The sequence below is a fragment of the Setaria italica genome, chromosome IV, assembly GCF_000263155.2.
Source record: "Setaria italica strain Yugu1 chromosome IV, Setaria_italica_v2.0, whole genome shotgun sequence".
NCBI classification, from domain to species: Eukaryota; Viridiplantae; Streptophyta; class Magnoliopsida; order Poales; family Poaceae; genus Setaria; species Setaria italica.
The window spans coordinates 13,431,516-13,447,059 of NC_028453.1; the positions used below are offsets into that span (position 1 = coordinate 13,431,516).

Here is a 15,544-nt window from a genome sequence, read left to right on the forward strand (position 1 = left end):
TTGTACTCTAGGGAGCACACCGTCAAAATATGGGAATCAAGCTTTCAACCTTACCTTAATCCGTCACAACGGCCGGCATAACCCCAATTTGATGAGAAATAAAGTAGGAAGGAGGCAGAAGAAGCGTTTCACAGGCGACATGGACGTGTCGGAAGGGAGGCTTTCTGCAGATTATGACACTGGTGATTTTGATATGGACAAGTTGGAAAATCGTTGCTCCAAGTGCCACAAGATCATTAGGAATTGCACTCGCCGCAATAGAAAATCTAAAGGCACAAAATCTAGGGCGAACATTAATAGGCCGCGTTCTTCGAACAATAGGGTATGCGCGTTGCTCATATTTTGCATGGTTATCATTTTATCTTTTTTATAGTAGTAAATTATCATAGTTACCGTACTTATCATATAATGAAGCTTTTTACTAACGATCTTGTTTGTTGTTTCTTTAGGATGGCGGCCCCGGCGTACTCTCTTCTTAAGTCTGCTTACAACTTGCAGCACCGTGCCCACCACCTCGCGGACCTAAATGAGGTACTACATCAGTTATTAACAATGGTTGCTAATTTATGCTGATGAATGCATACCTTAGGATGAGAATTGCAAGATTTTCGTATGAAATGTTCTTATAAATTGAGGATGTGCCTATCATTACTATTTGCTTGTGTACGATGTAAACAATTTCATACTGGAAATGTCATTTGTATCATATTTGTGTTACTTACCACTTTAGTAGCCCGTTATTCTCAAATGGATTGACTTCTCATTTTTTAATAATCTTATAATATTTTGCAGGGTTTGAAACCACTCAGGGCTAGGGTGCACTCACCACTTAGGTGGGATGAGTGGTACATGGAGTACTTGCAGAGAGCAGGTTTTTTGGATCTCGCTGTTCAGGTTGTCGGGGGTCTCCCTCCAATGGACGGACCGCTTTTGACCGCTATGGTCGACAGGTGGCGTCTGAAGACTCACATGTTCCACCTCCCGTTCGGAGAGATGACCATCACAATGCAGGATGTCGCTATGATACTCAGTCTTCCACTGGATGGTCAGCCAGTGACGGGAATTATACAGAATGAGAATTTGCGTGATATGGTTGAAATGCATATTGGGATTAGGCCACCAGAGCCAGAGGACGGAGACAACTCGAAGAAGACCTCCGGTGTCAGCTCGACATGGTTGAGGGAGCACTTCAACGTCTGTCCTCCGGGAGCAAATGACGAGGTTGTGCAGCGATATGCTCGAGTTTGGCTATGGCACTTTGTCAGCACATTCCTCCTTCCAGATGCAGCTGGGAACACAGTATCTTGGATGGTTCTCCCCATTTTGGGTCAGCATTGGGACAACATAGCCCTTTACAGTTGGGGCTTAGTGGCTCTTGCCTGGCTGTACAGACAGCTATGTGAGGCTTGCAGGCGCACAGCGAGGGATTCCAATGTTGAAGGGTGCACTTATATGCTGCAGATTTGGATTTTGGAGCGAATGCCCATGGGTCGACCTTCTCGTCTCCGTGTCAATGTAAGTCACAACGGCTAATTCCCTTTTCTGCTTTAATGTTCGAAAACTGTTGTATCATGTGACCAATTGGACTTACTTGCAATTTCAGCCATGACATCGAGACGATGCTCATCCCACATTCTATCATGTGTGGAAGCATGTGCGGCCCGTTCGTGGCAATCCTGATAGGCGCTACAGGGCCTACACAAACGAGTTTGATGTTCTCACGCAGCACCAGGTAATTTGCTCACCAGAGTTTGTTAAACTTCATTCCGTATAATTTTTGAAGGTTGAATGGAAACCGTACGACCGTGAGCAGCTAAGCCAGATCGTATTTTCACCGACGTGCTACAGAGACAGAGAGCTGTGGAGGTGCACCACGCCAATGATATTGTACTACGTCGTAGAGTTTCATATGCCGCATAGGGTGATGCGGCATTTTGGGAGGATGCAACCGTGCCCTCCTTTGGAATTATCAACTTCGCAGCAGCTGCACAGGTACGCAGGAATAAATAACTATTGGAGGTTATTCAATTAACATACTTAACATGTTATATTAATACTTCACTAATTTCTGATGCAGGATCGACCGCAGAAAGAGGTATAAGGAGAATGATTGGAGGGTGAAGCATGGTCAATACCTCGTCATGTGGGAGAATAAGCAAGGATGCGATCCTGAAGGTGGACCGTACTGGCGACCAGGACCAAACAATGAGTACATACGATGGTACTGTACTTTGATGAGAACTAAAGTGAAACCATCTTGGAGTAATGTGCCCATTGACGATGCATCGTCTGACTCAGGCGCCGACATAGCTGACGCGTACAACACAGTGACACGCTATGGGACACAGCCTGAGCGTGCACCTCTTCACGACTACATGGTAAGATTTCGGTTTGTAGTCATAGTATCGTAACATTGATCACTCATGGAATGAAAACTATGGGTACAGGGACATCAGCTTGCAAGGCTCTCAAACGAGGCGGGCGTGGTTATGGAGCACGCCGTCGGATCCGGTGATGGTCTGCTTCGTCAGTTTGCAGAGGTAGAAGCCCAAACTAATTTCCACTTATACTCGTACTACCTTTGTAACCCTATCAATATCATAGTGGTGAATATATGCTACTTACATGTTGCGGAGGGTTCGGAAAAGCTACAGGCGAATAGCCATGAGGATGAACTGCATGTCATCCTCAGATGTGCACCACGGGGGCAATGGCCAGGGTACTTCTTCGGGATCACGTCGGACTCCATTGGCGACTCCCCCCAGGGCTGCAACACCGTCAACTGCTGCAGGTGCTAGCAGGAGATCATGAGGCAAGGAACCCGCATCCCCTCAGGCAAGCGAGGACTCTGAAGGTGAGCAGTCTGAGGATGATGACCCTACATATGGTGAGGAACTGGAGATTTCCGGCATGATCGATGCTCCACCTGTGACTCAGATGTAGGGAGAGTCCAGCCAAGTACATTCACAAGTTTCCCCAAATTCAATTCTAGATTGTTAATGTTCACTCCCGAAGTGTCATACAAATTTTATGCTTTGTGCCCAATTATTCCATAGGAACCTGCACCTCGTACCCGGATGCCACGCCGGCGGCGTCGTTCCCGGGACCACAGCGACGTTGGCAGCGCCAATGTGCTGCCCATGCATCCAAGGAGGGAGCGTCCCCAAGAGATCCTTTTAGTCCTCCGGTTGACCGGCGGCCACGACACTGAACATTGCATGTCTCAAGTGTGATGCACTAGGTGTGCAATTTATGTTATATGTGTGTGCAAGACTATTGGAACTATCACGTGTAAAAGACTAAGTTGGATATTAGGTTTATTTCTGTCCGTACAATGGTATTATTTCACGTGTGTAAAAGACTATTGGAATTGCTTCATGACATATTGTGTTTCGTGTATTTTTTCGTAAATGTTCGTACAGGTAGGATACCGCCTATGGACGGAGATATGGAATAATTTCGTGGTTGAAACTAGGTTAAGAAAAATCAGAACAAAAAATGTTCGGCGGAAGTCAAGCAGTCCAGAAAATAGTTAATGTTTTAGGCGTGGGAGTGCCCAACCACCGAACCTACTGAAACTTTTGTGCAGTTAGCGCGGCAGAGCACTTCTGCCGTGCCAGGCGGAGTGGCGCGGCAAGCCCCGCCCCCCGGGCGGGCAAAACCTATTGAAAGTTTGGGTCGTTTGGCGCGGCAGAGCACTGCTGCCGCGCCACTCCGCCTGGCGCGGCAAGCCCTTACCCCCGGGCGAAACCTACTGAAAGTTTGGGTCTCTTGGCACGGCAGAGCACTGCTGCCGCGCCACTCCGTCTGGCGCAGCAAGGCCCACCCCCCGGGTGAAAACTACTGAAAGTTTGTATCGTTTGGCGCGGCAGAGCACTACTGCCGCGCCACTCTTTCTCGCGCGGCAAGCCCCATCCACTCCGGGCAGCGCATTGCTGCTTCGCCAGGCGGAGTGGCGCGGCAAGCCCGTGGTTAGGATAGAGAATAATGTTTAGTAGTAGGCTCGGTAATTCTGGCTACATTTAACACAAGGCAGAGGGTACTAACAAGACGTCCATGGACTGTTCTGCAATGGGATTAGATCAGACCGGTGCGCAATCATGGATAAGAAGAACGGCATACACACGTGCATTAAATGTTAGGGGTACGTGTTGTCCCATTCGTACTTCATCTTCTACTGTTATTAGATCACAAATGCCTTCATTTTCTTACCTTTTTGACACGAGAAAGTACTCACTACAAAGAGCGGATCTAAAAGAGAGTAAAAATGAGGTTGAACTAGCATCCCAATTTGCTTGCACTTGTGGTCCATCATGCACACGTGGCTCAAATAGCTTTCTTCAACCTCAGATGTTATTAGATTATTTATTTACGGTTACGAGGACGAGAGCTACTTTCAGTTTCAGGATCTCAGGTAAGCACTTCTGATGGTGATATCGGTTCTCACATGACTTGCGAGTATGCTAGAAATTTTGATCGAAGCTACTAATATTTTTTTCACACTCTAGCGCTGACTACTAGCTCGGAGAGGAAACTTTGATGCGTTTGGACATAGTTCTCTCACAAATAAAAATAGTTTTTGACAACTAATCGTAATTCTCAGAATAAACATAAACATAGTTTTCTCATAAATGAACATAGTTTTCACAACTAAAGAGAAACATGATCCAGCTATAACAACACGTTCATCTAGTCCGAGTCACCTTTGTATAGTAACTTGTCATCATCATCATTCCCGGCAACAACAACTCTCTTCCCTTTCTTATCGACATTAACCTTACCAACAGGTAAATCGGCAACAAGAGCCTTCATCGTCTCCATCTGTGCCTCTTTCGCTTTTTGTTATAACTCTTCCATTTCAATCCTTCTCTTTCTTGCCCTAACCTGCTGCAAATATTCTTCCCATGAACCCTTAGGGTATTTCGCATTCGGATCAACCACATAACCTAAGTGATCTCTTTCCTCCCTCAACCTTTGTTTCTCCAACTCCCTCTCCTCCTGCAACTTCCTCCTATTTTCTCTCTTCTCATTTTCAATTAGAGGTCATGGATACTTGGATCTATTTTGCCTCCAATACTTAATAATAGTTTCCCTTGCATAAAGTTCTTCAGGTTCCACTCCAGTCTCATGCACCATATCTTGATATATTTTCCCCCAAAGCAAGTCGTTGTCAGGGATAGACACATCATACTCCTTCCTAATCTTTTCTTTAAGTTTTTGTTGTTTCCTTGACTTCCATGGTTCCGATGTATTACCCAACTTTAATAACAAATCATAACGACCAGAAAAATCTTCCCAATCACATGTCCTTCCCTCCTGCAACAACAATTTCATATTCTTACAAATTTGAAACAAGTTCCAACCTTAATAACACACAAGAGACGAGTAGTTACTAACCCAGTAATCGCCATGTGCATTTCCACAGAACGAACCATATCCAAGTTCAGAAGGCACCACACCTTGTGTTGCCAATATACCACACTTGCATCTATCATTAGGAGAGGACACACATGGCCACGGTGCCTTTCCACTCTCGAACTCCCGCACTTGCTCCTCCGTTGGCCACATTGCCATTAGGCCGTATATATACTCATTGAAATCACACAACAGCCACCCATCCTGCAAAAAAATGGTGACGTGAATTACTCATACGTAAAGTAACTAGAAAACGCTGCTCCAACTTCCAAGCAATAACATCAAGTAAAAGTATGAACAATATACTGCAAAATTATAACTGCTAGCTAAATGACATACTAATATTCTCATAATAAACTTACATGAGTCTTTAGCGAGCATCGAAAGAATGGAGTAAACTTAGGTGGATCCCCTAAGTTAGGACGCATAAGCTTAGCAGGAACACCACACTTGCACAAGCAGCCTCCTGCTTCTCCTCCTCGGTCATCCTAGGTGGGTTTGGTGGAGGAGGAACCCAACGCCTAAACTGATGGTATGGTTTAAGCTCTGTGCTATGATATGGGAATAGACGGATCCTAGGATCATATTTGTCGGGTCCATCGATTCATTGAAAGAAATCACAAGGTGCGGCAGGCATTGGATCAAAAGTCCACTTGCATACATAGAAGGCTCTTCCGGCTGTCTTTGGATGCCTTGATTGTTTCACCTCTGCTTGCACGCCACATCTACAAAGAGGTACCGGAAGGGCAGGAGGTACGGGACCAGCACCATTGGACTCGCCCACATAACGCACATACCACCTACGCCGCTTGTATTCACAACCAAACGACGTCATCTCACCTGGACATCAAGTGCCACAAATTTAATACACAAATAAACTTTACACACGTAATCCATACGAGCTATATACATCATTTCGATAAAATGTAAACACTCCATCTACAAAATACAAACACTGAAACATATCAACTATAGCAACTATATTAAGGAACAAAAATATGAGACTAATTAATTGAACATATAAACCACACAATTGGATGAATATATACCTAAATCGAAGCATTCAAGAAGTTCTACACGTCAATATCGCGGGTAGAGACTCAATTGCGTATGAACTACGTATCATCTAACACTAAACACCATTGCATTTCATTCAAAATTGAAATCATCAACCTAACCCTAAGTCACCTAAACATCCTCCGATCTACCAAATGCAACGGTAAAACACGAGAAAAAGTATGGGGATACCTTCCATATGAAGCAGGGATCGATTTCCACTACTTTCCCCCACCGAAATCGCCGGATTTTGGGTGGATTTGGGGGTGGGGCGGCGGGGGGTGATGCAACAAGCTAAGGGCGCTGGTGTGTCTGGAGGAGGAAGAAAGGAGGGGGTGAGGAGGAAGGGAGCCGGCGCGCCGCTGTAGCGTAGACTCGCCGCGCCAGCGTGGCAGGGCCCGCCACGCCAGTGCATGCAGCGCGGCAGAGGCTACCTGCCGTGCCAGGCGATCTGGCGCAACCAAAAGGGTTATTTGCGCAAATAAAATCCCGCTGAGGTTATTTTTAAAAATAAATAAAAAAAGTTAAAAATAAAAAAATTCAACATGAGGGAACCATACATCAAGGTGTGCAGTGTGCTCTTACAGAGCATGAGGAACTACAGGACTTCAGCAAACCATCACGCCTTCCAAGAGATTCAAAAGCAGCAGGACTATTTTCCATGACGGCTACTTGATCTTCACCTCACCACCAGTTTCGTACAAATTAATGATCTGCATAAATAATCTCCATAGCTGAAGAGCAGACAGCACCACCGGTTTCCATTTTCGTCTGAAGTCAAAATACATTCATTGAAACAAAAACACAGCCCTTATTGAAGATAATATTGTCAAACAGAATTTCAATCTAACAATGATTCCCGTTGGAATGGGACCTTCAGAGCTCAAACTTGAAGACTACGAATGGCAATGCCATAGCAGTATGGCACTGTCAGCTTCCATGTCAGAACCGAGCTCTCAAAACAGTGTATTGGAATCAAGTAAAGAAAATACTTTCAGGTTCACTGGAATCAAGTAAACTTGAACCTAATGCATACACATGTAGCTTCAGGTTTGTACCCAAATTTACGATCTAAAGAAACTGAACATCATACAGCATAACTGAATTTCAATTCTGTTCAAACTCTGAAAACGTGCACTGAAAAACAAATATGGCCAGATAATCCAGCAAAACAAACTTTTAAATTAATACTATTACCAAAGGAATGGAACCTTCAATCTTGGTCTTCAGGTATCAGTGTGCTAGTTGCAGAATCGCGAATAGGACTTCTCTGAGAGGGAAACCTACTTCTCTCCGGCGGCCTCAGACATTTTGCAATGCCAGTTGACAAAAGAATTACAATAACAAGGTATACTACAACACCGACTACTAGAGCATACACATAGACTGAAGTCCTGAATTTCCGGCAGCTTCCAGCAGCAAAAGCTGTCATGAGGGCCAGCAGGTCCAGTATCATGATCAAGTGCAATACCTCTAGTGGCACACTTTTCTTCCGGGCAGATTTATTCAACAGAAACATGATTACAACAATAGATGCCATGAATGAGATAGAGTTGAAGCAGAAGAATATTTCGTAGCGCTGAGGATTAATATCAAGAAGAACAGGATTGCCTGCCAAATGACCTTTGTTATCAGACCACAGGACACCAGGTGGTTTTAGGCCTGGGTTGCCTTCCACATGGCCTTCATCATCATCAGACCAGAAACCACCTGGTGGGTTGAGGCCAGCTTGGTACGTGATGGAGGCAGCTAAAATTGCAAGCAGCATCAAATACTTGTGCCTCTTTCGAACATTTTTCTCAGGATGACCAGAGCTTTCTTGCTGCTTAGAAGTAGTTCCATGCCAGGATGACTCCTTACCAAAAAGCAGCTGAAGCACACGTTCTATAGATTCTCCAGTTGGCCCTCTTAGTCCATCTTGTGCTGAGGAGAGCAGAAGCACTTGAGCCACAAGGGCGATCAGAACTGCAACAGCAATGATGATGAGATAAATAGATTCTCTTGCTTTCCTACAGCTTCCTGCAGAATACGCAATCAAGAGGCTAACCAAGCCCACCACCAAACATACTCGTAGTGCATAGGACTTGATACCATGCTCACAGGATTCCTTGTTCACAAGCAGTATTGTGATAACTACAGATGACACGAATGAGAGTGAGTTTGAGTAGTAGAACACATCATAACGCTTTAAATTGTTCTGCTGAAGGATTGGATCTCCTGGTTTACCACTGACCGCCTTGTCATCAGACCATACACCTCCTGGAGGGTTCATGCCAGCTTGGTACGTGACTGTTGCCGCTAGAACAGCAAGCATCAATAATAAATTACGCCTCCGCTCCCAGTTCCTGTCATCAGCATCGCCCTCCTGATTGTGACCAAGCTCACAGTCATTATCATTAACATCACTTCTCTGGTTGTGCCCAAACGAAGCCTTTGTCCATATATATCTGCAAGAGAAGTTCTCAAGCTTATTTGCCACAGCCTTTCTGCAACCTTCAGGTACCATATGTATTGATATCAGAACATGAACAGCCACATAAGCCAGTACAAGGCACACCAACAGCCAGATATATATGGAATTCTTTGTCTCCCTACAGCTCCCCATAGCATAGGACCCTGTTAGAGCAAGAAGATCCACTATCATTGTTATCTGCAGTGCATATCGTTTTATGACCTTGTTGCTCATCCTCCGGTTTAGGAGCATAATAATCATTACAAGGGATGCAACAAAAGCGATAGCATTCAAATAGAAGAATGTGATATAGCGTGGATGGTGAGTGTCCTCAAGGACGGGATCACCAGGTAAGTGGTAGGGCCGATGGTGATTATTTTTAGGGATGGGATCACGAGTTGAATTATTGTTCTCCCTTTGTGACCAGAAACCACCTGGTGGATTTAAACCTGATTGGTATGTCAGGGATACTGCAAGAATGGCTAGAAGAAGAAGATATGTACGAGACTTCTTCAGATGTTCATCAGTTGGATTGGCACCCGCATTTCCATTGCTGGCATATTGTCTGGGAGCTACTTCATGCATGCCAGTGTTTCCATTCTCAATAGGTCTCGTGGCATTTTTATTTTCCACCTCCTCTATCTCAATGGATACCATAGGCTTCTCTAAAGATTCTTTCTCTTCCTTGAGATTGTTGGTGGCTCCATTATGGTTATTGGCTAACAATTTGTCTTCGGGCAAGCACTCCACCGGCATGAATATAGATTCATGATCATCAGTAGACAAAGATTGCCCAATCATATTTTCAACTGTCTGGTTATCATCCAATTGATGCTCATGGTTAGACATACCAGCTATGGTATTTGGAGTCATAAGATCATCCACCAATGAAGATTTTTCCTCCATACTCGCAACTTGAATGTTTTCTGTAGGTTGATAATCAGAGTTAAGACATATTGTCATTAGTATTTTACCTTACCAAAATATCGTCAATGGATTACCTGTTTTAATTTCAGGCATAGCCTCATTTGCAATTGAATTGTGGTCTGAAGATTGACCTTCCAGGTTGCACATGACATTGTTGCTGTTTGCTGCTTGCTTGTCATTCACAAATGCATCCTCTGAGCTGGACCCAACCTCCTCATTGTTTGCAGTTTGTTGTTTGCCTGGACTCTGATGCTCCCTAGAGGATTCACCCTCTTTGGTATTTGAAACTTGCTGATTGTATGCAAGCTGGCATTCTGGTACCGAAGCACTTTCTGGTTCTGTTTCACAACCTGCAGTTTGCCGATGACTTGCAACAGAATTCTCTCCCACTGTATTTATTGATCGGCTGCTGCCAAAGTTCAATGAAATGACCCGGCCAAGTTTATTTATGCACTTCATAAAATCTGGTCTGATCTTTTCAAACCAGGCTGCTACAGATCTGTTAACAAATGTCCCAGCTAAAACTGCAAAGAAGATCCATACTACAACAGCAAGTAAAATAGCACCGAAAGATGTCACCATACTCCTACAGCTTCCTGCAGCATATGCTCCAATCAGGCCCAATATGTCAACAACAACACAAACAGTCACCGCTTTGGATCTTATACCATGCCCGCTCAATTCTGGGCTCAGAAGCAGTATGATCGTGACCAAAGATGCAACAAAGGAAGTCGAGTTGAAAGTAACAAAAGTATTATATCTAGCAAGGTTTTTACTGCGAAGCATAGATGTAGCTGGAATTTTATTTTGCTCATTTTCAGCCCAAAACCCACCCGGTGGACTCAACCCAGCTTGGTATGTGACAGTAGCAGCGAAAGTCACAAGCATGAAAATGAATTTGCGAGCTTCATCTATATCTTTCTCTTGGGGACTGTTCCTTTGGCTCTTATGACACTTGGATAGAATCCAACCTTGCACAGAGTGCACCTTCTCTTTCAGCCATTTTGGAACAAATCTTTTTTCCGAAAAAAACTTTGGAACAACTAGTATAAATACTAGGATATGGATCATAATATATACGAAAACAGCAAAGACCAGAACCCAGATGTAAATGGATGACTTTACTGCCCTGCAGCTTCCAGCAGCATAGGCTCCCATTAGGCTAAACAGATCCAGAATCATGGTAAGTTGCATGGAGCGGAGCCATAACTTCTGCCTTGTCACATTTTTACTCAGAAGAAAGATGATTAGGACAAGTGATGCAGCGAAGGCTGTTGCATTGCAGTAAAAGAATACCTCGTGTCTTTGGAAGAACAGAGCACGAAGGACAGAGTCACCAGCATGATGTCCATCACGCCCTTTTTTTGTGTTGTTTAACCAGAACCCTCCAGGTGGAGTTAATCCAGCATTATATGTAACACTAACAGCTAAAGTTCCAAGCAGCAGTAGATACTTACGCAGTCTCCACAGGAGCTCAAAATCTGCAGTGACTCTGGATTCTTGCCTGGTGTTGCCGGTGACCGTGCCAAGCTCCTCTGTGCTGCCTCCATGAGTGTTGCTGTCTTCACTGTGATTATTTCCTGCTTCTGGAGTAACAGCGGTGCTGGTCAGAGCAATGGCAAGCTTGGGCTGCTCGCCCTTTGCCATATGGCTGCTTGAGGTCCAACAGAGGTTGTGAACCTCGACCTCTCAGGTGAAATTTCCCTCTAACCTTGCATCCGAAGAAGAGAGCAAGTGATCTTGGCTTAGAGAAGATATATGGAATAAGGGGAATTCAAGGATGGTTCTGAACAAAACGAGTGACAAAACTGGCAGCTGGCAAAGAAAGAAGACGAAGACTTGGAAGAGGTCAATGCCCAAAACCAAGATAGCAAGTAGAAGACATATTTGAGGCTTGATTGGTATACCCCACAAACGATAACTTATATGAATTATTAGAGCATGCATGTATGACTTGTCAACGTACCGTGAATGACTCATACTAATGGGACCCAGTCAACTCTGAGAGTCCACACTGGTTGGACTTGGAGCTCAGAAGGACATCAAAGTGCAAGCACAAAGTCTTTTTTTTTCTCTCTACAAAAGGAAAAGGATAAGACCTACTGTTTATTACATAACGGGGTAAATATTTGCAGCCACACACTCTGGTGACTGGATTTGACTGCTTATCTTAACTAAATGGGTTAACTGACACTGGAAGGCATTCCAATGCTCACATACTGACATGAAAGTACCAGAGCAATCAGCAACATAGATGACGAAAGCTCAGACTGGAGAACACGGTAATAAAATTCAAAGACGGATCAGTTGCTCACTCACTGTCAGGGATGGTGTGAACATTTAGAGAAGAATAATACATCTAGAGGGAATGACTAGCTGAAAGCAACTGCTTTTTCCAAAAGGCAGCAACACGACGAGGGGGTGGTCATCTCGCTAGCCCCCACCACAATGCCCAGTTATGCGCATAAAACTAAATCTATAAGCTGATGCTCATGGCATATTAAAAAGCCTAATGCAAGCTGTTTCGACCAGTATCAAGCCAAATCTGGGCTCAATCGGTATCCCAATTTTGAATAGCTTAACAGTGAAGCTTGAACATCTTGAGCATCATAAAGAATGACATACCAAGCACCAGTCAGTACTCAGTAGTGGAGTCACGAGGTATGTTCAGACTCAACATAAGACATGCCCAATTGTTAATACTTAATAGCAAATTGAGCTGTGTGTTGTGCGTGTTAGTGCTCAGATCTCACTGCCGTTGCCAAGTTGTTACGAAATGAATTGATGCACGGATACGCAAAAGACAAGCTGCTAGAATTTTGTAATACCTGGAAGGCAATGTCGGGCAGGTGGGTGGTTGGAGGTGCCGAAATGGAATCCGGTGACCGCGCCAAGGCAAATCATATTCCCTGACCTTCCGGCATTGCAAAGAAAAGCACGAGTTCACACCACAGGTAATCTAGCACTGTAATGCGCACGAGTCATAGGACTGATGGTCGAAGCCGCCTACCCCCGTTCCTGGCAGCCTAGGGATGTCCAGTCGCGCGTACACTCGCCGAGGCCGCGGACGGGCCCCGTTCCGGCGTTGCGTCGAACAGCTGGCGGGCGTGGCCGGGTGAGCGGCGCTGGTAGATGGTCCATCGAGGCCCGGCCAAACGGTACGGCGGCCTTGCCCGCCCCGGTCAAGTGATGACGCACCGAAGGGCATGTTTTGTCACCTTATCGGGCGATTCCGGCGAGGGTCCCTCGACGTCGAGCCGGACTTTTTACTCTCGAGTCTCGACTCTCGACCATGTTTTTTGCTGCCGTAATTCTCTCTCTCTCGAGAACGCCTCTTGAGGGCTGAGGCTTGACGGCTTACTGTACTTGCGTGCTGCCTCTAATTTTTTTTAAAGGTTTTCTTTTGAAAGGTGCTTCATCTAAAATTTGAAGATGCGTGCAAACGCATTTTAGAACTTCTTGTTTTCTTTTTGCCAAACCACATTTTAGAACTTCGATCACTTTAATTTCGATTACAAGTCCATCAGCATTATTTTGTAGGAAATACAGCGATAATAGTTTTCTTTTGTAAAATGACTACTTAAATGGTGTTTTGATTAGGTGAATTTATCCCGGTTCATTATTATTCCCAGCCATCATATCGAGTCTACAACGATCGCAATGTCCTTGCTTCTCTGACCGAGATTTTTAAACACAGCACTCGCGTCTCAGATAATTAACCCAATGACCTTGCATCCCTGTATCCGGACCAATGGTCTTTAATTTACACACATCTCATATTCAAGCATGGCTCTGATCAAGTGCAGTGCAGTGCCAACTTGGATGAACTCAAAGCTTCAGACGGCCAGCAGTAAAGACCACTGGCTCACTTCACTTGACCCCACAAACCCGTAGGTCGGTTGCCACCATGCTAAAATTTTCTGGGGTACTCGCCACCGAACGGAGAGAGCGGCTTGGCTAAGGGCAGTCCAACCCAATAACTAAAATGGTATCCATAAAATTAAATGAGCTGCTACTTGTGATAAAAGATAATGCGGCAAGAAGTAAATAAAGAAAGAGAAGGAAAGCATGTCTTACATGAGACTAGTTTCTACACACTATCCAAGATATAATGAGAGATGGGTAATATTAAATCAAGTATGGAATAGTGGTGTTTGCATTGAAAGAGTAGTGTATAATACTAGTTTCTTGATGATGTACGTGGAGCTTATAAAATTATTGCTAGTGTCTTGGGTTGGGACTGCCCTAGCTAGTAGCAAAGTTACATCACCTATCACCAAAATTTAACATGGGAGACACAAAACAGAAGAAAGAGTGAACTGGTCTTTGGGGCTCCTGCACGCGACGAACCAGCGGGCAGCCAGGGCGGGAGGCTGCCAGCGTTGCCACACTCGCCAGATGAGTGGGCCCACCTAATTTAAAAAGTAAATATTGGAATGTGTGATGAGATCAGGGGCTCGTTTGGTAGGGCTGCAGTTGTAGCTGAAACGGTTGCGGCTGTGGCTTCTTCGGTGAAGCAGCTTTTTTTTTCTTCAGCTTATCTGGATGGAAAAACATTTGGCAAAACGGCTTCTCGTAGCTGTATAACATGAATAAAAATGATAAAATATCTATAATACCTTTTGACTTCTATTTCGGTTTTATCTTTTCTTCCTATTTTTTCTCCTCTCTTTATTTCCCCTCCTCCCCTTTTTCTCTTTATTTTCTTTTTTCCTTTCTCCTTTTCTCTTCTCTTCCTATTCATTCTCCCTTTCCTTCCCTTCCTCTCTCTTTCTTATCCATTCACCTGTGGCCTCGTGCCTCTGCTCCGGCACCCTCCAGCTCCGTCCCACCCTGTGCCCCAGCGCGCGCCACCGCTGGCCGTCCTCCACACCGCGCTCGCACCATCGCCGCCCTCAACCCCTGCACATCCACGCCGCCGCTGCCACCCTCCCCGCACAAGCACCACCACCGATGGTGTCCTCCGACCTCCCTGCGCCCGTGCCCACGCCATCCTCCGACCCCCGTGTGCCCATGGGCAAGATGAGGACTTTAGCCCCACAAAGGCGACGAAGCCGTGGGGAGCCTGTTTTTTGGGCTTCTCCTCCCTCTCCTGGCTCCTCTCAGCGGGAATCGCGGGGCTTCTCGAGCGGAGCCGTTTCCTTCCTGCCCGTTTGGCAGGGTTTCGTGAGAAGTCGATGGAGAAGCCGCTCAAGAAGGCCTGCCAAAGGGGGCCTAATTATTGTATGGTTAGATATGAGTAATCATAGCCAAGCTTATTAATCATGCTCTTAATGCAAGGGAATGTATCGATATTTCATAAGAAAAAAGTTGTTTCAGGTCCTGTCAGTATATCGCATTAGAAAAGATCGGCCATTAATTTCCGAAGATTATTCAAAAACTGACACCGGTTTTGCTTCAAAATCCTCCGTACGTGGGCGTAAACCATGCACTTTTGTGAGCACTGAGCTGCATCTCTCAAATCGCCCGAGCCATTTTTCTTGATGCCTAATTTCTGATTTTTAGCAATTCATTGAATCTAACACATTGTTTTGAAAAAAAAATCCAACATATTGTCTCCGGTTTTCCGATAGGTTTGCTGTGCTCGAACTTGCAACTGAGTGCTCTGTTACGATTCAACCCATAAGTTTATGTCCTTTCGGGACGTTTGGCACGGCTCCACTCCGTAACTCCAGTGACTCCAGCAAAAAATTC

The 15,544-nt window shown here is 45.0% G+C and overlaps 1 protein-coding gene across 1 annotated transcript; it reads right to left on the reverse strand.

The window, feature by feature from the left end:
* Positions 1-7,425: 7,425 nt before the first annotated feature.
* On the reverse strand, positions 7,426-11,756 carry LOC101785371. Its single transcript, XM_004965204.2, has 2 exons — positions 9,925-11,756; positions 7,426-9,849 (listed from the first exon to the last, which is right to left on the reverse strand). Exons 1-2 carry the CDS (start codon positions 11,495-11,497, stop codon positions 7,685-7,687), a joined length of 3,738 nt encoding a protein of 1,245 aa, XP_004965261.1. The 5' UTR covers positions 11,498-11,756; the 3' UTR covers positions 7,426-7,684.
* Positions 11,757-15,544: the final 3,788 nt, after the last annotated feature.